The sequence below is a fragment of the Physeter macrocephalus genome, chromosome 19 (genome assembly GCF_002837175.3).
Source record: "Physeter macrocephalus isolate SW-GA chromosome 19, ASM283717v5, whole genome shotgun sequence".
Taxonomy (NCBI): domain Eukaryota; kingdom Metazoa; phylum Chordata; class Mammalia; order Artiodactyla; family Physeteridae; genus Physeter; species Physeter macrocephalus.
Window position 1 is genome coordinate 2,989,024 of NC_041232.1, and position 26,503 is coordinate 3,015,526.

Here is a 26,503-nt window from a genome sequence, read left to right on the forward strand (position 1 = left end):
GACACCTACCTCTCCACTCCACCTGCTTCTTCTTCCAGCTCCAATGCCCACCCTCAGCCCCAACCCAGTGGCTCCAGGGATGCTTCCCAGAGGCTCTGATCACGGTGTTTCTTTCTCCTGCAGCCATCACCACTTACACAAGTCGTCTCGGGGAACTTTAACGAAAGTGGCAGCTGTCCTTTCCCCTGTGGTGGTACAGACACGGCCGAACTCAAACTCAGACATGCGGCTGCGGAGAGACTGCCTGCCACCTGCAGCCCGAGGCTGGGCTGCCCCCTGCTCAGGCTCCAGACCCAGACCTAGGGCCCAGACGGCGAGGCATCACTTCTCGTTGCCAAATCCAGCGGCTGAGCCTTGCGGAAGGTCACGTCTGGCCTCCAGGTAATCACCTGCCCACCGGCTTTGCCGACCCTCAGGCCTGAGCGTCAGACGGATGACAGGGGCGCCCAGCGACCCAAAGCGACCGCCACCACTGAGGCTCGGCAAAGGAGTGTTTTGACAGCTGAACAAGAAACAGTGGTCATTCCATCACTAAACACCATGCATCCTACATAAATAAAAAGCAAATAGAGGAAGGAGATGGGGGGAGGGAACAAAAATTGGCACAGACACTGAGAGATTGCTTTCCAGTTTCAATGCGACAGACGCAAATCATGAGACTCCAGGGAAAAAGAAACCGGGGCCAGGTCTAGCTTTTCTAAGTAAAGTGTGTTCCCTCTGCAGGGCCAGACGGGGATGGGAAGCCAGGCCAGAAGAGGCCAGGGACTGGAGGCCCGGGAAACGCATGGATCCCAGAGACATGCAAAGCACAGGGGACCCCGCTCCCCGCCCTCATCCCCCAGGAGAGCAGCACTGCTTTAAAACAGTGGGTCTGCTCTCCTCACGAGAAAAAAGTACAACTAAATAAATAAAGTATGCAGGCTTAAGACCTTCGAGTGACTTCTTTTTCCGTCCCTGCCTCAGCAGGTCCGCGAGCGGAGGGTAGAGTTGGGGGGGCACGTGGCCCCGTGTGCCACGACCTCGGGCAGGAGCTGCCCGCTGACACACCAGCTAAGCCTTCCCACCCCGCCAGGGACACGGGAAGGGTCCTGGACAGTGCCACCTGTTACTGGTCTAATCGCGTGACAAGCAAACGCCTTTTCCTGAGTCATGCCACTGCTTCCCTCCTCCGGTTCAGCTACATCCTCTCTTCCTGCAAGTCCAGCATGGAAGTTTCTCCTCGCCCCCATTCCTTTTTTGAAAAAAGTGATGCAATTCTTCACAGACTTGTTTCTTCAAAATACTTAGTGGTTTCCCCAGTTCTCTTCCCTCTAAGTCATATGGTCAGGAGGGTTACCAGGCACATATCCTGGCTTCTGCACAGGTGTGTGGAGCGTGGGGGGCTCTGTCCCTCCACCTGCTTTGGGATGGGAGCCCCTACCCTCGGCCCAGCCTGTTCCTAATCCCCCCCGACCCCAATTCCAGATGCTCAGGAGACTTCAGAAGTGGCTCCTGATGGAAACAGAGCTGGCGCTCAGAGGAAGACGAGATGCCGCTGGGACACAGACTGTCCACAGAGTACATTCTAACATCTTATTAGGAATCTGAATCTGTTAGGAAAAAAATTAGAAACTATGTATAAAACTTAAAAATATTCAAGTATCAAAAGGCTATTCAGATCAAAGTTTAAAACAAGCTGTCAGTAAGCTGCCGCTGCCCAGAGGAAAACTTTACAAAAGTTTGCTGAGTGTGTGTAGCAAAGAGCGAGGAATGAAGCGATCTGGGGTGTGGGGGGGGGAGTGCGACACGATTAGGGCAAGGGAGATTTGGGGGTAGATGGGCCACAGGCCGGAGAAGGCCAGAGATCAAGGCCTTTCTGAGCTGACGAGGAGAGTGCGTGCCCGGCGGGTCAGTCGGGATGGTGAACAGGATCACTTTCCCTAGACCACCAGCCATAAAGTGCGCAGCCTGGGCCTCCCTCCCCTGGTGTCCGGTCCTGGACGTTATGCAGCTCCGCAGGGAGCTGCCTTCCGAGGGGCACGTGATCAGCAAAAACAAAGCAACAGGATAGAACAGGAAGACCCATTTCTGCACAAATCCTTCTAGAAAGAAAGAAGAAAGGAGGTGAAAGGGGTCAAGCGCTACACAGTGTAGATTTAGCTTTTCAAACCCTGTTACAAACAGGAGTCGAATTTCTAAGTCTGGGAAATCTAAACGCCCCCACCCACGCTGGACAGGGCCTGGCCCCTGGGCACAAAGCAGCAGCAGTTATTTATTCAAGACACGATACCGAGGGAATCTGCTCCTGTTCCTTTCTCCCTGGAGAGGGTGCATCTCGACAGGTGATCCAGTAGAAATCTTTAAACTCTCATAAGTTAAATTCGTAAAAACCACTCCCTTTGCCTGGTCCCGCCCAGGCCCGTGACCGGAGACACGAGGGCTGGCTTGGGGCGCCCTCTGGTGGCGGCGTAGAAAACCACAGTCTGAGGCCAGCCCAGAGTTCTCAGGCCCCACCGGAGGGGGGCCTGGAACTGCCCAGGCCACTTGGCCTTTTGCCTTGGGTAGTTGTCTCTTGGCAGCAGCCTGGCCCTGGGGGGTGGCCTAATGACTCCTCTAGAAGGTTCGGTTCCCGCTCTGTGGATAGCCCGTTTCCCTAGGAGGTTCCCAGGCCGTTCTGCCGGCATCTTGGAGGTGGAGTTGGGCCTTTAGACTTCGGTGGAGAAGAGGATGCTCTGTCTCTTGCTGTCTGGGGCAGGAATGGCCTCCAGTTGCAGGAAGTACAGCAGCACCTGGACCTGCCGGGCAGAGCAGGAGGGGACAGCGGCTCAGAGAAGAGGCCTTTCCAGCAGAGCCCAGGGCCTGCAGACCAAGGGCCCTGCTGGTGACACGAGCCCCTCACAGCAACAGATCTGGTTGCCCCTGAAGGACGGCCAGGTGGGACGCGCCCTGAGAAACCCCACAAAGGTGCAGAGGAAAAAGCGGTGGCCTGGGTCCTCCCCACTCCTCCCTGCCTCGTGGCCCTGGACAAGTCCCTCTCCAAACCTTGGACACCCACCCTGCACAACTCGGTGGGAACCACCGGCAGGATGCAGGGAGGGGTAGACAGAGACCACCTGTGTCAGGCCGGGTGGCAAGGGCCATCGTACCTGGGACATGACCTCCAGGGACCAGCTGTCGGTCATGGAGATGGGTTGGCTGGGGTTGGCGGGGAGCTTGCTCTCCTTGTCTGAGGGCCGGAGCAGTGTGGGGCCGAACACCGTGGCGAGGTTGTGCAGGGACATCTTGTTCACTGTCTCCTTTTCTGCCACCCTGTGGAGGGCCAAGGCAGAAGAGTGGGTGTTGCTGTGACACCACCTTGAGGATGGAGGTGGGTGGGGGGACCCAGGTCCCCCCCGGGGTGGGGGGCTCAGCCCCAGCTGTGCAGAAAGCAGACCCCACCCTGGCTCTTCTGGGTCAGAGGGGCCCGGGATGAAGAGTGCTCAAGGCCACCAGGTGGTGGGGCCGGTTGTGGGATGGATGGGGGGCAGTGGTGGTGGGGATCCGAGCACACCACTCGCCGTGGCAGAGAGGGATGGGGGTGGCAGTGGCTCTGGTACCCAGAGGGGATAACCACAGACCGGGGCAGGTGTAGAGAGAAGGCCCTGGGTGCTGGGGAGTCTGACACCAGGGAGACAGCGGGGCACGGAGGACCCTCCCCATTGCTGCCCTGGGGGTCCCGGAGCCCTGAGCCTCCACATAGGAGCTGGGGTTACCTTTTCAGGTGGTCCAGAAGGAAGAGGAATGTCAGCAGGTTGGACTCCGGGAGTGACAGCAGCAGGTTAAGCATGCAGCTCTCCTTTGCCACGGGGTCTGAGAGAGCTGCAGGGGGCGGGGGGGCAGTTATTTCTCAGGGTCACAAGCATGGGCTGGAGGCCTCTCCCAGGGCCTGTGTCGGAGGGCACAGGACAGCCCAGGTCTGTCACCGTCCTGCCTCACACAGCACTGGCCCCCACTGAGGACACGGTGGTGGGAGCTGGGGTGGGGAGCCAGCCACCCTGGACGCCTTTTCTGAATCTCAAAGTGGTCAACGGCACCAAAGGGACCAGCAGCAGGAGGTGCTGGGCACAGCTGCCCTCCTGGCACACTCGGCCATTCCTGCCTCCTGTTCGGAAGAGCCCAAGGCAGGGGAAGCCGGGCTTGGAATAAAGCAGGAAGAGTGACAAGCAGGAGGGCCGCGAGGCCCCAAGGCCCCCTCATCACATCACCCTGTGCACCCAGGGAGCCAGGTCCTCTGTTGAATGGCCCTGGAGGGAGGTGCGGAGGCCGCAGCTGCCCCATGTGCCAGCGCCCCCCACCCTCCAGGTGGACTGGGGGTCAGGTCGGGCTTGAAGCCCTGCTTGACGGGGCCAGGACCAGGGGTAGGTGAGGAGGACAGTGGCCTCCAGGACCCCGCACCCAGGCGTGTCCACAGCAGCGCCAGCTGCTGCAGCCTCTCGGGCGACTTGGAGGGACCGGGACAGCAGGCAGCCCGCTGAGGATGGGCAGAGGCCTCTCGGGACCGGCTTGGTTCTCGGTCCCCCGCCACACGCAGGGTTTGGGCTGAAACTCGGGTTCCCTCACCTCGCCCCTGACCCCCCTCACTCACCGATGCCCTCGGCGAAGTTGGGGTAGAACTCGTCGGTAAAGAGGGGCTCAGGCAGCTCTCGGAAGTAGAGCTTCAGCGTCCCGGCAATGGCGTTCACGTCCATCTCGCTCATCATCACCGACACGTCCTTGTTGTCTGGAGAGAGCGCAGACGTAGAACAAGGCCCACAATGGACCCCGAGTCACTTCTACCCTCTGAGCCACAGGCCGGGCCCATGCTGGCCACCCAAAGGGAGCTGTAACTGTGGCTGGGCCCACACGTCCAGGGCTCCAGGCCAGGCCGAAGTCCCGGCTCTGCCCCCTTCCACTTCCAGGACCCTCTGGGGTCTCGTGTCCTTATCTGGCAATTGGGGCAGTTCCACCAGCTTCTCTGCAGCCAGACGCACTGACCCCTGGGCTTTGGTTGGCACCTCTTTTCCATTCCCAGCTGGGGGCAAGCAGGTGGAGCCCCGGTGCGAGATGGAGCCGCCCCCACAGAAGCCCCTGGTCCAACTCCGCAAGAGCCACGCCCGTGTGGTCAGGACGGGTTAAGAACTGGCTTGTGCAGAACCTCGTCCCACAGCGCCATTTCCTTCTCGTTGTAACATAAACGGGCACGCCAGGATCTCGGCTTGGGCACTGTGCCCACACCACCATCCCGCACTGCCCAGCCCGACACTCACTGACGTCAAAAGCCGCCTTCAGTGCCTGGATGTCGGTGGCCACTCCGGACACGCGGTAGATGCCCACTTCCTCCATGCCCCGGCGTTCGATCTCCTCCACGCACTGGCGTACGATGTAGGGCACCTTGGAACGCTCCCTCCTGCAAGGGAGGGGACGCCCTCAGTGCCTGGCAGCCCTGGCTCGGGCTGCAGTGGGGCTGATCCCCGCGCCTCTCTGCACACCTGAAGCACCCAGGTTTGGGCACACCCAGAGCCTTCTGTGTGTTCTCCCTCTGTTCTGAGATCTCATGATTATCACTGCTTACATCTTATCGGGGCCTTTCCAACAGCTCCAGATGGCTGGACACCCTACAAGTCACACACGACCTTTGAGGGACAGTCAGGAGGCTTTTCTAAGTGAGGTCAGCCACTGGAAGTCAGTTAAAAGATCCCAGGCCCTGGGTTAACAGGTGAAGTCACAAGGGTCCTGGAAAGCGGTCTGGTCTCCGAGTTGGGTCAGGGGACCCGGTCTCAGCCCTGCCCCCTACCTGCTATGCGAGAGAACAATCCTGCCCCCTTCAGGCCTGGGGCACAGGTGAGCCCTAAGCCCAGCAGGCGGCCCGGCCGGAGGGCCAGCTCCATGGGGCTGCCTCATGCCAGTGCTCAGACTCCTGTGATTCTACACTTTTCTCTTCCACGTCCTAACAATGGACAATTCCAGTAGCTCCAGGCAGGATGCCGGGGTAAGAGCACTTCAAACACAGGAGACTTGCTGTCTGGAGGGTCAGCTTCAGTCTAGTTTAGTGACTGCATTCGGGAGCCCAGCAAAGCTCTGTCCCTCGACACTCCCAAAAGCAGTGCTTCTCTGGGGCACCTGCTGACAGTGCTCTCTGCTCCCGCCCTGAGCCACCCAGAGGTGCTGGGGTGCAGCCGGGAGCAGGGAGCAGTGTTTGGACACAAAAGGTGTCCAGGGAGCGTCTGACGCAGGTTCCTGCCTGACGACCAGCGAGGTCAGGGCCCGGCCAGATTCCAAATCGGGGAAGCGAATGGATTCGGGGAGGAGGCGGCCTGTGTCCCTGAGAACTGCCCTCAAACCTACACACAAGCTTCTCCTGGCAACTGACCCGTGACAAAGGGGCAGCGTTTCCATCATTGAACAGGAGGCCTGATCGTGACCAATTCCGAGTGAGGGAAGAAAACCCTGCCAAGCGCAGCTCCACAGGCAGCACAGGAAGGGGGTGGGACACCCCTGAGCTTATGAGGACACCTTTCATGGTAAACATGGGAGGCAGCTGAGCACAGTGCTCCAAGGGCCTGGGAGGCGTCCCCATGCAGTGACTGTGCACAGAGCAGGAGACCCACACCTGCTCTTTCCTCCAGAAACACCTGGGGAGGGGGTGCCCTCGGTCCTTGGGGACAAGAGACGCATGAGCTCCAACCCCTCACCACTCACTTGGTAACCACGGCGATCTTGACTCCGAAGACGCCTGTCTGTTTTCGGGAAGGCATCCTCTTCAAGCTGAACTCTCTGCTGGTGAACTTGACTGACAGCTTCACTTCAATCTGCAGGTGGAGGGAGCACGACCCTCTCACCCTCCTGGTCCTCACAGTCTGTGTTCCCAGGGCCCCTGGGACCTCAGCAATTCTTTCCACCACCCGCCCCGGGAGAGCAGGGTAAGGTCCAGGTGGGGGGTGGCCCCTAGTCCAACTCAGCAAGAGCCAGGAATGGTCAGGGTAATCTAAGAACCAGCTTCTGCAGAACCTCCCCCAACGACCCCATTGCTTCTCTTTCTTATATAATTCTAACAACAACAACAAAACACTAGAGAAAAAGTATAGAGAATAATATAACAAAAAGATGAATTATCTATCAAATGGTAACATTTTGTCCTACATGCCCAGACCTTTTTTGGTGTGTGGTAATAGTTTTTCTTTTTAAAGTCTAAATCCTTCTGGGGCAGAGTGGCATGGACATATATACACTACCAAACGTAAAATAGATAGCTAGTGGGAAGCAGCCGCATAGCACAGGGAGATCAGCTCGGTGCTTTGTGACCACCTAGAGGGGTGGGATAGGGAGGGTGGAAGGGAGGGAGATGCAAGAGGGAAGAGATATGGGGACATATGTATATGTATAACTGATTCACTTTGTTATAAAGCAGAAACTAACACACCATTGTAAAGCAATTATACTCCAATAAAGATGTTAAAAAAAAAATCCTTCTGGGGCACTGAAGGCTAATCAGGGGTCTTAGTTTCTATGGGCAGACCCCAGGGTCAAGGCACTGTCTGTCCCCATGATGCCACTGGATTGCCATTTGAGGAGGGATGCTCAGTGCCTGGCGGGTGACTGCACTCCAGCCACCAGGCGGACTCCTGCCTGCACACAGCGATTCTGCCCCATGGTGCCTCTGCCTCCTCCAGCCACATTCCCCCTCAGACACCGGCTCAGGCTCAGCCTCCTTCCGACTGTTTTGGAAGAGACCAGGACCACCCCAGCCTTCGGCAGGAAGCGGGTGCCAACACAGCCCCATGGGTACATACCCCATTCATGGCGATGATGGTCCGCTGCCAGTCTCTGTCCTGCAGGGCCTGGGGGTCCAGCTGAAAGCAAGCGGTCATGATTATCAGATGCCCTGGGGTCTGTGCAGAGGCCCGGCCGGGCAGCAGACCAAGCCTGCTACTTCTCCATGTCTAAGTCAAATCGGAGCCAGACCTTGGCCGGCATCTCTATCCAAAGACCAAGAGGGGTCCTGAGAGAGGAGAGGACCTGCTAGAAGCCCCCGGCACCTCAGCCCTCCTGCCCCCAGACCTTCGCTGCCTGTAGCCCAGGCTTGCCCCTGGGATGAGTCAGCACCAGCTCGGGCCCTGTACCCTGATCCTCTGGTCCCTTCCCAATGGGAGCTAACATCAGTGCTGGCAGCCCTGCCGTCCTGCTCCCTGCCCCCACCCCCGGCATCAGAGGTGCTTCACGCAGCTTGGAGGAGGCTGAACAGTCGATTTAGACACACTTTGGGAAGGCCGATTTCAAAAGCATCTTCCTGGGGGGGGGTGTCATCCAAGAGCTGGGGACACTGTCCCGAGCTCTGGTTGTGGGAGCCCGTGCAGGCAGGGTCTCCAGTCCAGGTCGGGCCCATGGCTCAGAGACAGGCCCAGAAGGACCTGGAGCCCAGCTCCAAATCACGCCACTGGCGAGGGGGCTGGACAAAGGCTCCCTGCAGCCCCTCTTGCTTCTATCCCATAGAGCGCTGTCCGAGCGCCGGTCCTCGGGACCCTGCTGTTTAGTGTCACCTGACTGTGCTGCTGTAAGATGCCTTGACCTTCCTGGTCAGGCTGCGTGTCCCCTGTCCACAAGGGCTCCATCTCCCCTGTTCTGGGGAGCACATGTTCTATACCAGCGGGTTGGGCTGGACGAATAAGCACCTGGGAGCTCTTGTTAAAGAAATACCTCCCCAGTCTCTGCAGAACTGACGGCAGCACAACGAAAAACTGCCCAGGTGATTCTGGTGTGAAGCGAGGTCAGGGAGCCACCATCCGACACCACATAACCTGGCACTCCTTGCACGGTGCCCCGGGATTTCATCGCTTGCTTTGGGTGATGGTTCATTTCTGCTACTAGAAAGCTGCTTAAGAGCAGGACCACACTTCACGATTGCTGCACACGCGTGCACCCCACCCCAACATGCGGCGGTACTGCGCACAGTGTGCTCAGGACAGCCATCACGTGTTTATCCACTGCAAGGGACCCAAGAGGAGACAGCCACCTGGGCCGTGTGCAGGGGAGGCAGCTGGAAAGCGAGGCCCCGAAGCCCTACCTCTCAGATGTGTGCACCCAGGCCCTCGCCCTGCCCCGGCTCGGCACAGAGATCGTCATCACAGATACTCCTGGGGGTGGGCCTTCCTCCCCTCCCCTCTAGATCCTACTGGGTACCATTCACAAGGATCTGAAATGCATGGACAGACTGACACAGACAGAGGGAGGCAGAGCATCTCCCTCCTGGGCCGTGTGGTGACAGGTTCTCCTTCTCTTCCAGGAGGGTCTCAGGGGCCACACTCCTGGGCCGTGGGTACCCCACCTTAAGGGGCAGGTCTGTGAGCAGAGAGCAGTCACAGAACACTCCCACATGGTGCTTCCCGACACCCAGCTGGGGTCACACCTCCTCCGGGGGAGGGTGTGTGCAGGGGGGTGACACCAGGGCCCTCTCAGCTCTGGGGCCAGTGGAGCTCCCAGCTCTCAACCAGACCAGGTGGGGCGGGAGGGAAGGACGCGCACTGCTGGTCCCTCACCCCCAACTCCTGTGTCCTGGCTGCCCAGGAAGGAAGGGGGCAGGCACGGTTCTTCCTGCTCCCAAGGAAAGGGACGGTTTCCCTCCACCTCTGGCAGTTGTAAACAGGGAGACATGGCAGCAGAAAGATACCTTTCCTTTCCCTCCAAAGAACGGTAATCACTAAGCCCCTCTCCCCTCCCCTCTTCCCAGGACAGAGACTGGCACACACAGCCCAGCCCCAGCCAACCAGCAGAGGGACAGGGAGGGGAACAGAGCCCGACACCGGGCGGCAGGGACCCTGCCTGGCACCACCCACCCAGGAGTCCCCGGCCCACCGCAGGCCCACCTTGCTCTTGCACACGAGGCTTCGGATGTGTGTCCACAGGGCGGTGCCGCAAGCACATAGGTGCTTTTCGACAGAGGCCACCCGTCTCCGGCCTGCCCGGCTCGGGTGGAGGTACCGCAGGAAGCCCTGCAAGGCGGCTGCACATGGTGTCTCTCGCATCCTCAGCCCTGCTGCTCGAGGGGCTGGCAGCAGGGCAGGGGTGTGATGGAGAGAAGCGCAATGGACAGGAGCGTGGCAGGGCAGGAGCGCGATGGGCAGCAGTGCGGCGAGCTCCTGGCCTCCTCCGCCTTTTGACCAGGCTTCTCAGGAAGCCCCGCCCCTGCAGTCTAGCCAAGGTAAAAGTTTCCCATCACCCCTGAGTTCTACTTTTTGTCTGTATGGGAAAAACACCCCCCACCAGCAGCCTATTGGTTTTGGGAATTCCGATGCGTCACGATTTTCTCCAAAGCCCAGAAAAGCCAAGCTTCCTTCTCAAGTGGCTGGTTTCCTGTCGGTGACTTTGGAGGTGCTGAGTAACCCGTGTCTGCCAGGCCAGTCTGCCTCAGGGCAGACGTGCTCAGGGGACACCCCCCCCCACCTCCCCACAGCCAGTGACCCCATCACGGCAGGCACTGCCGGGGCTGGACTCGGGTGGGAGAACACCCCACAGCCCCCAGAGCACAGCCAGTTGGCCCAGTGATAAGGGAGTTTGGTGCCACCATCCACCCCCAGCACCGAGGTCCAGCCCCACCTCCACCGGGCCCCAGAGGCCGGGGCGCGCACTAGCCCCCAGAGTGCAGACCTGGGCCACGGCGCTGCCCGGGTGGCTCCAGTGGGAAGACGGTCCCCAGGCTGGCTCGGCTCTAACAAACAGAGCGTGCTGAGCAGAGCGGAAGCAGCATGAGAATAACACAACGGTGAGGCTGCGGCTCGGTTCCGTCCAGCCCCAAACACCACTCAAGGCTGGCACGCTCTCTCCTGGGCTATTGAAAGCACAGGGAAGTAAACAAGTGGGGACCATGGAGGGGAGAGGACCGGAAAACGGCAGTCAAGGGAAAACCCAGGGCCGCTGTCGGGATCTCGGCACGGAATGCGCCAACTGCTCAGAATCAGGGCCTGGGTGGGCACAGGGTCTGCTCACACCCGTCTTCCCAGGAGGAAGGTCCAGGTCCCCGTTTATCTCTCCTAGGGCTGGGCAAGGGGGACCTCTGAGGAACAAATGTGGGCAGTAAGCCTGGTGGACGGTTGCCCCAAGGTCTGCCTGGAAGACGGTCCCGTGCGACCGGCCAGGGAGGCGGTGAGGATGGGGCAGGCGCTGAGGACCAGGCACTGCCCTGCCTGCTCTATAGCAGACACGGCCAAATGGGTCACCGACGGACAACCCCGGGGCATCTTCTCACCCACCCCAGCTTGGGCGGTGGCAGGACTGAACTGTCCAAGAAGGAAATGTTGTTCCCTCCTCACCAGCCTCATTGGATACTGTGGTTTCCTCCGGGAAACTGTCAACATCCAGGACTGTCCAGCGGGGCTCCCCAGCCCTCCCGACTGAGCCCCACGTGTCTGCACTGTAACCCACTCCCTGGAGTGGTCCAGACCAGAGACTCCCCCCAGGAGGGGAATCTGCTCTCCTGCTTCTCCTCTCACTAATCTATTCTCGGGAGCTCTATCCTCTACATCTTTAACTCCTTCCTGACCTTCCCTGACCCCAACCAGGCCACAGCATCACCCAAAAAGACAAAGGACAGCGCCAATCAAAAAGACAGATGGTAACAAGGGTCAGGGAGGATGTGGAGAAACAGGAGCCCTCGGACACCACCACGGGGATGTGAGCTGCTGTGGCCTTTCTGGAAAAGCAGGGCAGCTCCTCACAAAGTTAACCTTGGCTGCCTGACATGGCAATTCCCCTCCTGGGTCTCCACACAGGAAGGAGGAAAACATCTGTCAACACACAGACCGTGCACACATTCATGGGGCATTAACCATCACAAGCCCAAGCTGGAAACAACCCAAGTATCCATCAACTGGTGAACAGATGGATAAACAAAACGTGGCGTGTGGATACACGGACGAGATGTGGTCCAGCCAAAAAAGGAATAAAGTAAATGCTCTATGACGCGGGTGACCCTCAAAAACATTTTGCTAAGTGGAGGAAGCCAGTCACAAAGACCACGTCATGGAGTATGGTTCTGTTTATAGGAAACATGCAGAATGAGCAAATCTATAGACGAAAAGCAGGTCAGCCCGGGCCTGGGGGTGGGAACAGGGAAAGGGTTTTGGGTGGATGGAAACATTCTCAAACAGGATTGTTGGTGATGGTTGTACAATGCTGTAAGTTACTGAAGATCATTGACTTACCTACTTTAAAGGGATGCATGGTATGGTGTCAGTTAACGAAGAAAAGATACTGGGTCCCAAACTTGACCACAATGGAGCCAAGGAGGGACTGGGTCCCAGCACCACTCTCCCCATGGTGGCGGAGATATGCTTCTTCAGGACAAATCCCAGGGAATCCGTACAAGGATGTGCTCTTGTGGTTTTACATGTTCACAACTTTTACAGTTGAACATCTAAAATCTTCCTCAAATGTTTGTGAAAACCAATCACCACCCATTTTACAACACAGTCTCACCCCATTCATCTCTGACCCGCCAACGCACCTCCATCCCCAGGTGCACAAGTGGCCCTGGCACGGTGAACGGCCATGTGGATGGAACGTGGATGGTCCTGAGATGATCCTGATGGCAGGTGCGACTTGGGGACTTTGTGACAGGATCAGCTGCCCCCTCCCCATCTCCTTCCTGCCTGACGGGTCTCCAGGGCTCTTATCCACACTTTGGCTGGTGTGTATCTCTCCTGCTAGAATGCAGGCGCCCCGAGGACAGGGCCTTCTCTGTTTCATTCACTGTGGTATCTCTGTGCCCAGACATACATGCATATAATACGTAACGTAAACATGTACGTAACACAGTATTGTGCAACCATCCCCACTGTCCATCTCCAGAAGCTGCTCATCTTCCCAAACAGAAACTGCCTCATTAAGCAATAACTCTCTGTCCACCCCCACCCCCACAGTGGCCTCTATTCTACTTTCTGCCTCCATGAATTTGACTACCCTGGGTACCTCATTCAAGTGGAATCAGACAGTATTTGTCCTTTTGTGACTAGCTTATTTCACTGAGCAGAAGGTCCTCAAGGTTCATCCACGTTGTAGTGTGTCAGAACATCCTCCCCTTTTTATGGCTGCATACTATTCCACAGTATGGTCACGCCACATTTTGTTTATCTACTCACCAGCAGCTGGTGGAGGCTTGGGTTCTTTCCAGTTTGAGGCTGTCATGGTCTGTGCTGCTGAGAACATGTGTGTACAAGTCTTGGTGGCACTTCCACATCTGGTGATGTTGCCAGGCACTCCCCTGGGCTCCCGGGGCACAATGGCCCAGAACTGGTGGTCGAATGGGGAGACTGACTGAGAGTGAGTATACCTCACAGCTTGGTGATGGCTGGAGTGTGGGTGCCAGGACGCCCCAAAAGGGGCACAGTTGGACCCCCTAGCCCATACCCAGTCCAGGTACAAGCTTCCCGGCTGAAGGAGAAGTCTGGGAAACCGTGTCCCACCCCGAGCCGGCCCCGAGCTGTAGTCTCAAATAAAGCGAGGGTCAAACCAGACACCCGAGGCCCCAGTCTCACCCGTGAGGCTCACATAAGACGTAAAACATTAAAAAAAAAAATCACTTCTGATGCTCCCATCAGAACCTGAGTTGTGAGCCGAGCAAGACACACACAAGAGCAAGGGAAATGGGAGAAGACAAAATTCTAGGATGTGATATAAAGCTACCCTCTGAGCAGAAGAGAGGACATTGCACAGGGAAGTGAGAGAAGGGAAACTGAAGGAAGAAATTCACGACAGTGTGAGGCTCCACTTTCCCTGGGCTTTGCTGACCCTGGTGATGCCCCTCGCTCCCTACCCAGGACATGCTGGGGGCACTGGGGCCCCTGTCCTGGCCCGGCGACTCCTCAGACCACAGCACCCCGTACATCCCCATGAATCTGGCTGCTCTTGGAGCTTAGGATGTGCTCATCTCCACCCAGGGAACCAGCCCCTGAAGCCCCAGACGCAATGACCCTCAGTGAAGGCGTCTGTCCTGACTCCTCCCTCTGACATAACTGCACCATCAAGGCCAGTGGCTGCCCCAGGCAGGGCTTGCTCCGGCTCGAGGCCCGTCTGCAGCATCTTCCTTTCTGAGCTCTGGACCGTGAAGCCTGGGGACAGCTGTCTTCTTGTCCTCGGGCTCCCCGGGGCCTGGTGCACGGAGGCCGTCGATCACTAAGGTGGCACAGCGGGCTCCTGGGGTCTGAGGACGGACAGCTCACTGAGCCTCAGATCTGACTTGAAGAGGGAGCTCACTGGGCCCTCTACACCTGCCCGCAATGACCCCGGGGCCACGTCCCCACTGGACAGCCTGTGCCTCTTCCTTCCTGGTCCCTGGCTGGTGCTCTGAGCTAACCAGCTCACCCACCCTGGGCTCTGGAGGGAGAGTCCCCCACCCTCCTCTCGCGGGGGCTCCATCTCTCGGGGAGGGAAGCGGGACCTGGCAACTCACCCAGGACAGTCACCTGAAACGCAGGGGCCGAAACCTGAGAGTCCAGCCAGCGGTTCCTGAACCCACCACTCACCGACACCAACAGGGGGGTAAAAACACGTGGATCTAGAACCCTAACCTGGGGGACTGGGACCTAGCTCCCCAGATGATACTGACACCTCTGGCCCAGGCAGGTGTGTCCGATTTCGATCCCTGGCCCCTTGGGGCCCGCTGACCCCTGGCTGGCTCCCACTTCTCCATGGTCCCCCTTGGACACTCTGGGGTGCTGCACCTTCCCCCCCTCATGGGAAGGGCTCTCCACTCAGCTTCTGAGTTAAGGTGTGTACATGGGGCAGGGAGCACCTGGGGGATGTAGGCATGCGCCGCCCCCCCAACCCCGCAGCAGGACATGCAGGGCCACACACCCCTCGCACGTGGCCCGGCTCGGAAGGCACCTGGTTTTACTGGGAAAAGCCCCAACTCAGGAAGGCTGGGCCCCGGGAGTCATGGACGCCCTCCCCCAGGTGGACCCTCCATAGAAAAAAGGCATCCGTGGGGGAGGGGGAGGGAGAAAGAGGCCTGGCTGGGGCCCCAGGGTGTCGCTGGCATGACCACCCTCCCCTGACTTCCTTCCTTCTTCCTCCTGAGGATCCCGATTCATAAACAAGGTGCCCCCTGGCCGCCTACAGCCTGAGTCACAAACGCCCCTCCTGCCCCTCTGGGATCCCCCACCCCCCGGGGTGATGAGGCTCAAGGGTGGGGTTTCCCACCATGTCTCCCAGGGAAGCAGAGATGAGGGGGCGGAGCCAAAGCCAGCCTTTCCCACTAACAACAGTGACGACAAATAATAACAACAGCAGCAGCTGACACTGAAGGCCCCACGCACAGCTCCATGACCCCCACCCATTTACAGGTGAGGAAACGAGTTTGGGCAGACACAGCTATGACTCACCCCAGGTCCCAGGAGGTGCAGTGGGAGAGACTTGACAGTCTCTCCTTGACTCAAATCTACAGGCTTCTCAGAGCTGCTTTCCAACTACAAGCATCCCTCATTTTTCTGTGCTCTGCAGATACTGTTTTTACAAACTGAAGGTTTGTGGCAACCCTGCATTGTTAGATGCTGCTTGGCATATTTCAGCAATGAAGTATTTTTTAATTGAGGTACTTACAGTGTTTTTTCAGACATGATGCTACTGCACACTTAGACTTCAGTACAGTGTAAACATCACCTTTATACACACTGGGAAACCAGAAAATTCACATGACTTGCTTTACTGCAGTGTATCTGAGGTACGCCTGTAGGTCTTGTCCCTGGGGCATGTCCTCAAGAGGCCAATTTTAGCAAGAATCCTGCTAAGTCAGTTTAGCAAGAATCCCCCATCCTCGCTCGATATCTAACCAACCTCGACATCTGACCAAGCTACTCATTCCCCACCGTCCCCTGGTGATGTCTGATCACCTGGGCTTGTCTTTAGCAAGAATCCCATTAGGTCGGCTTAGCCAGAAGCCCCCTTGGCCCTGGTGTTATTTGACTACTACCATTATTGATGTTCTCAGTCATTTTCCATCTGCTCCCTGTCCCCCCGCGCGGTAAATTCCCACCTTTCTTTGTTGTTTTCAGAGCTGAGCCCCATCTCTCTCCTATTTCGACAGCCCCCTGGAATGAAGTCCGCATTGCTGGTTTAACAAGGCCATGAATGTATTTTTTAAGAGAGTCCACCCCTCCCCCCGCATCTCACATCTGGGTCCTACTGGAAGGAGGACTGTCTGAGGAGCTCAAAGCACCATGGATGGGGAAGCGCAGGCTGGGATCAGACATTGGGAGCAGCAGGGACTCGGGGAGATGCCCCTCACCAGCCCCCTAACCTCACCTCTCATGTCTTCCCCAGATGGGGCAGGCACTCACCTGGTACCCCCTGACTGTCGGAGAATACAAGTGTGAGCATAAGGAAACGTTTTGTTTACGTCAAGATGTATCAAGGCAGAGGGTTTCCAAAGACGGCCTGACTCAGTGAAGGAGGAAAACGAGTGTCAGTTCTTTCCTCTTTTCCTTTCTGAGACCCTCGGTTACCCAGCGGCAGTGCTTAGAGGCCCCAGTTCAAAGTCCACCACCCCTGGGACCCCAGCTGTGGAGGGTGATGACTGGTGTCAAAGGTTGGAGGAACCGGAGCCAAGAAAAGGAGCCGGGCACCAGCCTGTCAGCTCATCGTAGGCTCTGCAAGATGCCTGTGGGTGAGGGACGCGGGGGCTGGGGGCAGGTGCAGACACGGAGGGGAGTGGGAGGGAGCAAAGGGAGCCAGCCATCCTCGGGCAGCAGAGGTGACGACCAAGGACCAGAGTGATGACTGGCATGAGGCAGGTGCCTAAACACGGCGGCACTCAAAGGCATCCAGCTCAGGACACTCACGGAACAGCACCGTTTGGGGACCGCCCTAGCATCCATCAAGAACAAAATGGCCCAGCAGTGCGGTTGGAATCCATGGGATTCCACGTAAAGCCAGGAGGGTGGACAAGATCTATGTGGAAATACAAGGCTGGGTTTCAAGATCACTGCGGGGAGTCAATGCACATGAGCCGCAAGGCAGTAAATATCAGGCAGCACCCACAGGAGCCACCCACGCAGCACCCTGTCTGCCAAGCTCACGCAGGGTGGCCCTGGTGGAGGGAGGGACCTGGCTGGCCACAGGTCCCTGGTTGGGACGCCAAAAGTGGGACGACTGATAAATCCTGGCCTGCCTTTCTGCTTTTCCACCCAGAAGCCCAGCTCTAAACCAAGACCCTAAAACTGGCCCAACGGAACACCGGGCTGACGGGGAGCAAGGAGGGACCATCCCCTTCTCACCCAGGATCGAAGCCACAGGCAGGTCTCAGGTCCAGGACAGCCGCCAAGCGACCCTGGACCAGGAGCCGGCCTTCGTGGACCATCCCCGCCCAAGAGGGGCCACGAGTCCTGCCTTCCCTGTGCCGGGCGAGGCTGCCGCCCTGCTCCCCAACACGCATCCCAACCTCAGTGGGCTCACTAGAGTGTCGTCCCGGACTGGTGTCCCCTCCCACCCTGGGCCGTCTCCACCTAGGAGAGCCCAGCCCCAGGTGTCATTGGCTTCCTCTCCGTGTCTTTGTCTTGCCCTGTGGTGCCAGCTGGTGGGTGGGTGAGGGGAGCAGAACAGGGTGATCAGAGGGGCGTTTTTGCTTTCAGACCTGCTCTCAACGTACAGGGGTCCCCGGAGACCCTGAGCCATCAAATCCCCTGATAAGCTTCCAAGGTGGGGAAGCCAGCCAGCTGGAGTGGTGACTCCCAGACTTGCCAACGGAGATGACGAACTACCCAGGGATGAGTCACCCTTTCTCCTGTCATTCCTGCTGTGAGGATCTTCACTTCCTGCCCCAGGGAAGGGAGGCGGGGCTTCCTGGAGAGCCCTGTCCTCTGACTTGCACCTGGAATGTCCAACCACTCCCCCGCCAGGAGGCCTCATCCAGGGGTCCCGGGGCACCAGGGGTACTGGGGAACAGTCAGGGCCCACCTCCAGGGCAGAGCAGGGAGGGAACCGCTTAGCTGGGTCCAGTAAGATGCCCCGTAAGGAAAGAGGGTGCCGGGGCTTTCTCCACGGTGGGCAGAACCGTGCAGGTGAGGCTGCAAGAAGCGCAAGGCAGGTGGTGCAGCTCCTGTCTGCCAAGCAGTGTGAGAGCCGGGGGGTGGGGGGGGTGCTTCCAGGGCCTGGGTAAACTGGAAGGACTGAGGGCCCAAATGGTTTGAACCTGGGACCCCTCTCTGGTCCTGTACAGACACTCCTGGCCCACCAGGGGCTCCTATGACAACTCCAGGGGGGGACCTGTGCCCCAGGAGGGATACAGCTGCACCCCCTGGAATCTGAGTCTAGAAGCCAGAGAGGGGATGTCAGGCAGGTAGACTCAGACTCTCATGCTTTTCTAAGAGGAAGCTCCTAATTGCCAATTGCAGCCCAGGGCACCAACTCAGCAGCCTGCCTTGGGGTCTTCCGGAGGCCATGGAGGCACTGCAGCCCCACTGGAAAAACAGGTGGATCTGAACTTCCTTTGGGGACAAGATAGGGCATGACAGACAGACAGACAGAGGGGCAGAAAAGGACCCACGAAGGTGCCAGCCCAGGTCTCCCACGGCGGATGATTCAGAGCCAGGCCTGCCTCACCCCCATCTCAGTGTCCCTGGGTGTCCAGTAGGGAAGAACACAGGGCATCTGGAGCTGGGGTGCGTCCAGGGCCGGGGGACAACTACATGGCGGTGGTGGGGGCAGACAGGACCCTGCAGGGAGCAGAGGGCAGCAGCCTCACCTGCACCTGGCCCTTCCCCATGATCCTGTCTGCACTCTCGCCGTCCTCCTTGGTGATCTTGCTTTTGTTGTAACACTTCTCGTAGCACAGTATCCTCAAGGTCTGTGAGCCTTCCAGCTCGATCTCAAACTCCTGTGGCCCCGAGAGAGAAGGAAAGCCCCGAGTTAACTGGGGGGGCCCCGGCGAGTGGGGGTCAGTGCTGCCGGCTGAAGGGGCCTCTGAACCGTGGCTCCTGCACAGACGGCTCCCGAGCTGCCCCGGGAGGCCCCGCGTCGAGACTCTCCTCACTTTCGTCCCGTGATGCAGACCCTCGGAAGCCACTTCCCTGTGAGCATCACACCATGGCCCAGTCTGGATGCTTCTGGAAGCTCTGAGTGCCTCTCAAACTTAATCCAAGCTCCTTAAGCCAGCATCTCGCAGCGTGGTCCCCGCACCACCTGCACCAGAAGCTCTGGGGTGCTGGTTACAAACGCAGACACTCTGTGGTCTTTGGGGCATGTGTCCTCGGAGGTTCACCAATTACGACAAGTGCCCCACTCTGCTGCATCAATAGTGGGGGGGGACAGGGGAACATGGAAAATCTCTGTCCTTTCTGCTCAGTTTTGCTGTGGACCTAAAGCTGCTCTACAAATAAAGTCTATTTGAAAGGGGAAAAAAAAAAAAATCGATCCAGGGAGGCGACCTAGGCGAGAGGGACCTGGGAGGAAAGAATTCTCCCATAGGTTTTCAAGGTGTCTACTTTCTCCTCCATCACCCCTAGGAAACCTTCAGTAAATGCTGCATTTCACACCAGTGCTTTTGCAGGCATGGGTTCTTGCTGGGGAAGCAGCGGGGAGGGGAGAGCAAATATTTCTGAGCCTGAATGTGGGTAGGGAGGGTGTGTATGCCCAGAATCTGTGAGGCCCTGGATAATCCATACACACACAGCCAGGGTGGCCGCCGGGTGGCCTGATGCTCTGAAGCTCCCCACACCCCATGCTTGGTCCCTCGAGCCCCCAGGGCTGCTCTCACACCAGAACCCTCTGCATAATATCCAGAGCCCTGCCCTTGTCGCCTCTGCTGGGTCACGGCCCTCTTGCTCTCCGCAAAGCCTTCTTTGATGGATCCACCTGGCTGTGATACCCCCGTGTCACAGCAGACACCAGCCCTTTCCGTATGGGCACCCAGAGCTATAAGGACCAGGTAGTCCATTGGCTCCCCGTGCCCCAGTCCTATGGAGGCGGCACAACTAATAATCACAGGAGTGATGCTGAGAAAAGAGACTGGGGTTCCCTCCAGCCCAGCGAGGCCCCACACACAAGCAGAGCCCCAGCTTCCGGACACTGAGAGGGTCACAGAGCTCATTCCAATTTCTGAGGAAAAACGCCATGGAAACCTCCCAAGGAAACACTGAGCAATAACAAAGGCCTTAGTATCAAGAAGCCCTTCTAAGTTCTTTTTCCAGATGCTTTGCCAGCAAAACAAGTTTCTTTGTAACTGGGGGGAGGGAGGGGAGTGGAGAATTCTCAGGAACATGGAGATAAAAATCTCTATCTCTTGGCATGCCCAGTCCTCCAGGAGATTCTGGGAATGCTGGCACCGTTGCCTGCGGGGAAGCCCTTGGGGGTCACACTCTCTCCCTGGAAGATGTTCCTCCTGATCACCCAGAAGTCGGGCCTCACCTCATTCCAGTTGGGCTCAGCCGTGTCCCTATAGACGCGTGTCTTGGCTTTATTTACAAAGTAGCCAAAGGAATCCACCTCCAGGGTGCAGTACAGACCTGCAGGAGAGCGACACAGAGAGGGTTACCATGCTGTCCCTTATTACCAATGTTTTTTATAAAAGCAGGTGTTATTTTCTAAATCATAAAAAACAGACGTGGTTTTATTTTTGTCTTGATTTTTTTGGCCGCACAGCGTGGCATTCGGGATCTTCGTTCCCCAACCAGGGATCGAACCTGTGCCCCCTGCAGTGGAAGTGCGGAGTCTCACCCACTGGACTGCCAGGGAAGTCCTTGGTTTTCTTTTTAAAACAAGACACCAAACCAGTGGCCGGCAAGGTTAGCAGCACCTCACAACGGTGCGCAGGGAACCGGCACCTCTCAGAACATTTGCTCCCCTGCTCACTGACAGCAGCTCGGTGCTGGGAGAAAAGTGGGCGCAGGGGCGCGGCATCCATCAGTGTACTAATAAAGTTAGTAGAGGGTAAAACGAAAAAGTATTTGTATTCAGACTTATTCATCTCTAGTTAGTGAGATAATTTATTCAAGAGATATTGTGTTCCATTCTTTTTTATTAAAGAATGTCTTTACTGAGGTATGAATTATATACCTTAAAGTTTACCCACTTTAAGTGACCAATTCAATGCTTTTTGTTCAGTTTACAGAGTGGTGTAATCACTACCACTATCCAACTGTAGCACATTTCCATCACCCCTAAAAGATCTCCTATGCCCATTTCTCCCATTCAACCACAAAGCTGTAAATTTGTTTATGTCTATCTGAATCTCTTGCTCATTTTTTAAAAACTGGGTTGTCTCAAGCATTGCGTTGTAAGAGTTCTCTACGTATTCTGGATACAAGGCCCTGATCATATATACAGTTTGTAAATATCTTCTATCCTGTGGCTCGTCAGGGATTTCTTGTTTGGTTTTGTAGCAACAGTGGGAAGGTCAGCAGAACGGTGCCTGCCCTGTGTCCTCCTCTGAGGGACCCTGAGAACTTGGTGCCAGGCTGACAGGTGAGCGTCTGCTGTACCTGGGCTGAAATGCGACCAGCCCTCACCACTCTGACAGCTCAAGTGGCTGGGAGAGGTGCCCCCAGGGGGAAGTATTAAAAGGGTATCCCTCTGGCTCATCAGAGCGGCAGAATCTCCTCTGCTGACCAGGGTCAGGGTGCCAGCCCTCAGCCTCCCGGCTTCCTGGCAACCTAGGCAGCGTTTTCTGTCTATAGCAAACCCCAGCCCCTGCAACTGCAGGACTCGCCTGCAGGGGGCAGCTCCCCAGCTCGCAGGGTCTGAGCCAGGCGCTGGCAACGGCAGGGTCCACCCCAGGGAAAGCAACCCCACACCCAGTGGGCGTCAGCCAGCACCGCACCTCCGGGCGGTCAGCTGCTTCTCTGGTCCCCGCACCCTTCGGCTCAGTGTCCGGCCGCCTTCCTCCCCAACCCAGCCGCTTACTAGAACTCTGCTTAAAGCCAGTGGCGGAGTGGACGATGACATTCAGGAACCCGTAGAGCCCGGGAGATTCATCATCTGTGCGAGAGACCAGAGAGGTGAGCGTCCGTCCTCCTGGGAGAAGCAGGCAGGTGACAGGTTCTGCTTCAAGGTGACCCTCATGGGGGCCCCGTGTGACTGTCACTTGCTTAGCAGGGGACAAGGCAATGTCAGGAGCAGAAACACACCCATCGTGGCCTCTGTCTCGGGGACCTTAGGATCTAGTTGGGTTCACAACATAGGCAAACCAGGGACCGAGAAGAGACGTGACAGATTCTCGGGACAGGAGAGGGGTCGGGGAGCATGCCACATGGATGGGGTGTGTGTGCCTGAGTGTGCAAAGCATACCCCTGTGTGTGGCTGCACGTGCACAAGTGTGTGTAACAGTGAACGCAAGATGCAGCACAACCACAGGTGGGGGTGGGCAGCACCAGGCTGAGGGGTGGGCGGGGGGATGGGGAGCGGGGCCCAGAGCACAGAGGGTCTGAGGAGCGGCTCGGGACTTGGGGCCAAGTCATCGGTTTTCTCAGCCACCCGGTGGCCACCGCCTGGGAGCAACCACCCCTAACCCGTCCCGTCCACACCCCGGAGAGGCCGACAGGCCCTCAGCAGCACACCCAGCCTTGGAATGGACATCTCTGGTCTCAGGATGGCACTAACAGCAGAAAGGGACGGCGGCCTGGGGGGTACAGCCCACCTTCTTTGTTGATGGTCAGTGGGATGCTGTGGACGGTCTGAAGTTTGACGCACGAGTTGGTCAGCATCTGCAGCTCCACAGACGTCAGGGAGAAACTCTTGAAACCTGAGATGGGGGCACAGGTGTACCAACTGGTGAGTCTGCCCAGCTCTCGGACTCCCCAGGACCCCCATGGGGTGTTCTCAGACGTACCCCCACTGGGTCCTCAGCACACCCTGGTTAGAAGGACCGCAGGGGCCACCTGCTCCCAGGGAGGAGCCGGTAAGGGGCAGGTGAGGCATGGCCCCGGGGGGCCCAGGCTGGGCTCAGAGGGCGGGAGGAATCTTCGCACAACGCTCACAAACACAGGGCCGCCCACCACCTTGGCACGGCCTCAAGGCGGTTGCGAGGGGGTGATCTGGGGCACCTTCCTGTGGGGCTCTGTCCCCTGCTCCCCCCTCTCTCCACCAGGTGGGGAAAGGGGACTATTTCTGAGCAGACAACACATGCTGTAAATGGTCGGGGCCCCTGGTTACAACCGGACACCTGGGACAGGAACTCTGGCAGGGCCCCAGGCACTGGCCGTCAGAGTCACCAGGAGCGCCCGTCCTGCCCCCGGAGGCAGTGGCACTGGTGTCTCAGCACAGGCACGAATGACAACCCTGGGGGGACAGGCGCTCAGGATAGGGCAGAGGCGTGCGGAGCCCCCAACCTACCTTGGGGGGCACACAGGGCACACGCGGAAACCTTTTAGCAAGGATGGCTCGGGAATCCCAAACCGTATGGCTGGGGGCGGAGGAGGGAACCAGGCAGCTGCAGCCCCAGGACCTGGGGCAGGGTCTGCCGTCCCACCCTGAAGGCTGCCAGGCAGGACGGGGCAGCTCTGAGCTGAGCAGAAGGAAAGAACTGCTAACGGCGGGAAGCGCCCAAAGGAGGGGCCGTCCAGAGGGGAGGGGGCGCCCTGTCCTGACAGCGGTCAAGCACAGGGGAGCAGGGCCAGCACAGTGTGGCTGCCCAGGTGGGCTCAGTCGAGGGCCGTATGGCATCAGCATCTGCTGGGGTGTGTGGCAGGCCTGGGGGGAGGCAAGGTGGGTGGGCCACGTGCGTGGCAGCCTCGGAAAGGCAGCAGGGGTGCAGGGGGCCCCTGGGGACAGGCAGGGAATTCAGAGTAGCGAGGTCCAGAATGCAGGTGGGAATTCAGAGAAGGCCAGAGGAGCACAGGGCCGCCCACCACCTTGGCACGGCCTCAAGGCGGTTGCGAGGGGGTGATCTGGGGCACCTTCCTGTGGGGCTCTGTCCCCTGCTCCCCCCTCTCCACCAGGTGGGGAAAGGGGACTATTTCTGAGCAGACAACACATGCTGTAAATGGTCTGGGCCCCTGGTTACAACCGGACACCTGGGACAGGAACTCTGGCAGGGCCCCAGGCACTGGCCGTCAGAGTCACCAGGAGCGCCCGTCCTGCCCCCGGAGGCAGTGGCACTGGTGTCTCAGCACAGGCACGAATGACAACCCTGGGGGGACAGGCGCTCAGGATAGGGCAGAGGCGTGCGGAGCCCCCAACCTACCTTGGGGGGCACACAGGGCACACGCGGAAACCTTTTAGCAAGGATGGCTCGGGAATCCCAAACCGTATGGCTGGGGGCGGAGGAGGGAACCAGGCAGCTGCAGCCCCAGGACCTGGGGCAGGGTCTGCCGTCCCACCCTGAAGGCTGCCAGGCAGGACGGGGCAGCTCTGAGCTGAGCAGAAGGAAAGAACTGCTAACGGCGGGAAGCGCCCAAAGGAGGGGCCGTCCAGAGGGGAGGGGGCGCCCTGTCCTGACAGCGGTCAAGCACAGGGGAGCAGGGCCAGCACAGTGTGGCTGCCCAGGTGGGCTCAGTCGAGGGCCGTATGGCATCAGCATCTGCTGGGGTGTGTGGCAGGCCTGGGGGGAGGCAAGGTGGGTGGGCCACGTGCGTGGCAGCCTCGGAAAGGCAGCAGGGGTGCAGGGGGCCCCTGGGGACAGGCAGGGAATTCAGAGTAGCGAGGTCCAGAATGCAGGTGGGAATTCAGAGAAGGCCAGAGGAGGGGAAGGGGGTTCATGGGAGGAGGTCAGAGGGCAGGCAGGGGGGCACAGAGGGCAGGGGGCCCTATCAGGACAGCCCGTCCCCCATTATTTCCCGTATTCAGGCTCCACGGCACATCTCACTTGGATAAGAGTTCCACTGTCCCTTGGGGAAAACAAGGTTTGAGACCATGGGAGGTGACCATCCAGCCCTGACGCTCCCGAGCCCACATCCCGGGTGCACAGGCCACTCACATTTCTTCTGCTGCTCCCGGATGTTCTCCCTCCACTCGGCCCGCTCATAGTCGGATGAGATCAGGAACGTGTAACTCTGGAGGAGGGGAGAGCACACTCGTCATCTCCACCCCGGCTGAGCGGGCGCCCAGGGGATCCAGGGTTCCGTCCTGGTCACCGCGTGGAGCCTGCAGCACGCCCACAGGAGGCATGAGCATCTCCGCGCTGCAGGCCGGCGGAGCTGGGGCGGCTGTGCTCACAGCACTGCTCGTCCCTCCCTGCACCCTCCACCCCTCCTGCTGCGCCTGGGTCAGGGCGTGGCAAATCAGAGTGCAGGGCCACCGGGGTCACCAGGTGGGACCTGCAGAGGGGAGGGCTGATGCCCACAAGCTGGGCCCGTGACGCAGAGGCAAGGCTCCCGCAAAGCCCACTGGCTGCCCCCCACCGGCTGCCCCCTGACAAGTGCGTGATGCCCATGGAGGGAAAGGCCCCAGCTACAGAGGCAGCAGAAGCCACTCAGGAAAGAAGCTGTCTCTCTGGCCCAAGAGGTCCCGGACAGCATTCCTGCACCGAGGGCTGGGTCTGCACAAACCTGCAGGCCCCCCGCTCTATTGAGACTCCCTGGAGGCCCCACCACCTCCCAGCCATGGCGGCTCCGGCCCAAAGCCCCAGAGAGCGGCCCGTGTGCCACGCTGGGCGCTCACCTTGCCATTGCGGCTGTGCACGCGGAAGGCCATGCTGGGGGACATGAGCAAGAGCAGCGACTCCTGCTCCGAGAGCTTCTTCCTCAGCCTCTCAATGGCCTTGCTGCCCTTGTTCGCTCTCTGTGGGGAGAGGGCACGGTCACGTTTCCAGTTCTGGCCCAGCGCAGCCCACTCCCAGTCTGCCTGCCCCACCACCCCTGATGCTCGGTCGGTGGAGGACGGGAGACCGTCTGGCAGCCCAGTGTGGACAGGGTCTTGGCCACAGCGTCCAGGCCTGGCATAGACTGCCAGACGTGCTCAGCCCATCCTTCTTAAGGGATTCAGTTCTTCCTCTAATAAACCTCCCTTTTTTCACTTGCTCCAAACTTAGACAATGTGAAAGGGCCTGTCGTGACCCCAAAGGCCCCTCCCTGCTCCCGGATCTGCCACATTTCAGCATCAGGTCCCCCGGGAGTGACTGCGAGGGTCCTGATGGAGGGTGACATGCACCCCCAGGACCTGGCTGGGAAAACCCTCCCTGCCGCGTGTCGTGTTCCTCCCTCCTGAAGCCCTCTGTCCCCGGGGGGAGGCTGTGCTGCCTGCCACTAGGCAGAGGGCACGGCTCGGATGGGTGAGTGGTAGCAGAGAGCTTGACAGCCCCATGGATGCAGCCCTGGCTCCCTTCTGCCTCGGGACACTCTGCCATGGGGGCCACGGGTCCATCGGGACGAATAAACAACCCAGAGCTCATGCCGGTCCTGGGGCTCCTGTGTTTTCCTCATCCTGCGGGGTTTGCAGTACAGAAGGTTGGGTAGGGTGAGGGCTGAGAAGGACCCCTGTTCTGCTGCACCCACCTCAGCTAGGTGTCCCTGGACATCAACCTTCTGAGGACCCACCTTGTCTTTGGCCACTGTGAGGCACCCGCTCTGGCCTGGGCTGACCCTACAGGCGC

General features: G+C 58.7%; 1 protein-coding gene across 2 annotated transcripts in view; it reads right to left on the minus strand.

Annotated features, from left to right (window-relative positions):
* Positions 1 to 488: 488 nt before the first annotated feature.
* BCR (BCR activator of RhoGEF and GTPase) overlaps positions 489 to 26,503 on the minus strand; it is a 34,147-nt gene continuing 8,132 nt past the window's right edge. The window contains exons 5-18 of one of the 2 annotated variants that reach the window (XM_055080615.1): positions 25,573 to 25,692; positions 24,890 to 24,965; positions 22,613 to 22,717; positions 21,880 to 21,990; positions 20,386 to 20,483; positions 18,725 to 18,856; positions 7,788 to 7,847; positions 6,697 to 6,806; positions 5,265 to 5,404; positions 4,604 to 4,738; positions 3,732 to 3,837; positions 3,126 to 3,288; positions 2,270 to 2,774; positions 489 to 2,081 (exon numbers count right to left, since the gene is read on the minus strand). In XM_055080615.1, the coding sequence (XP_054936590.1) occupies positions 2,685 to 2,774; positions 3,126 to 3,288; positions 3,732 to 3,837; positions 4,604 to 4,738; positions 5,265 to 5,404; positions 6,697 to 6,806; positions 7,788 to 7,847; positions 18,725 to 18,856; positions 20,386 to 20,483; positions 21,880 to 21,990; positions 22,613 to 22,717; positions 24,890 to 24,965; positions 25,573 to 25,692 (1,446 nt within the window). In that variant the 3' untranslated portion in view covers positions 489 to 2,081; positions 2,270 to 2,684. Of the gene's footprint in view, positions 2,775 to 3,125; positions 3,289 to 3,731; positions 3,838 to 4,603; positions 4,739 to 5,264; positions 5,405 to 6,696; positions 6,807 to 7,787; positions 7,848 to 18,724; positions 18,857 to 20,385; positions 20,484 to 21,879; positions 21,991 to 22,612; positions 22,718 to 24,889; positions 24,966 to 25,572; positions 25,693 to 26,503 lie in introns of both variants that reach the window. The other variant, XM_055080616.1, reaches the window with a different exon arrangement.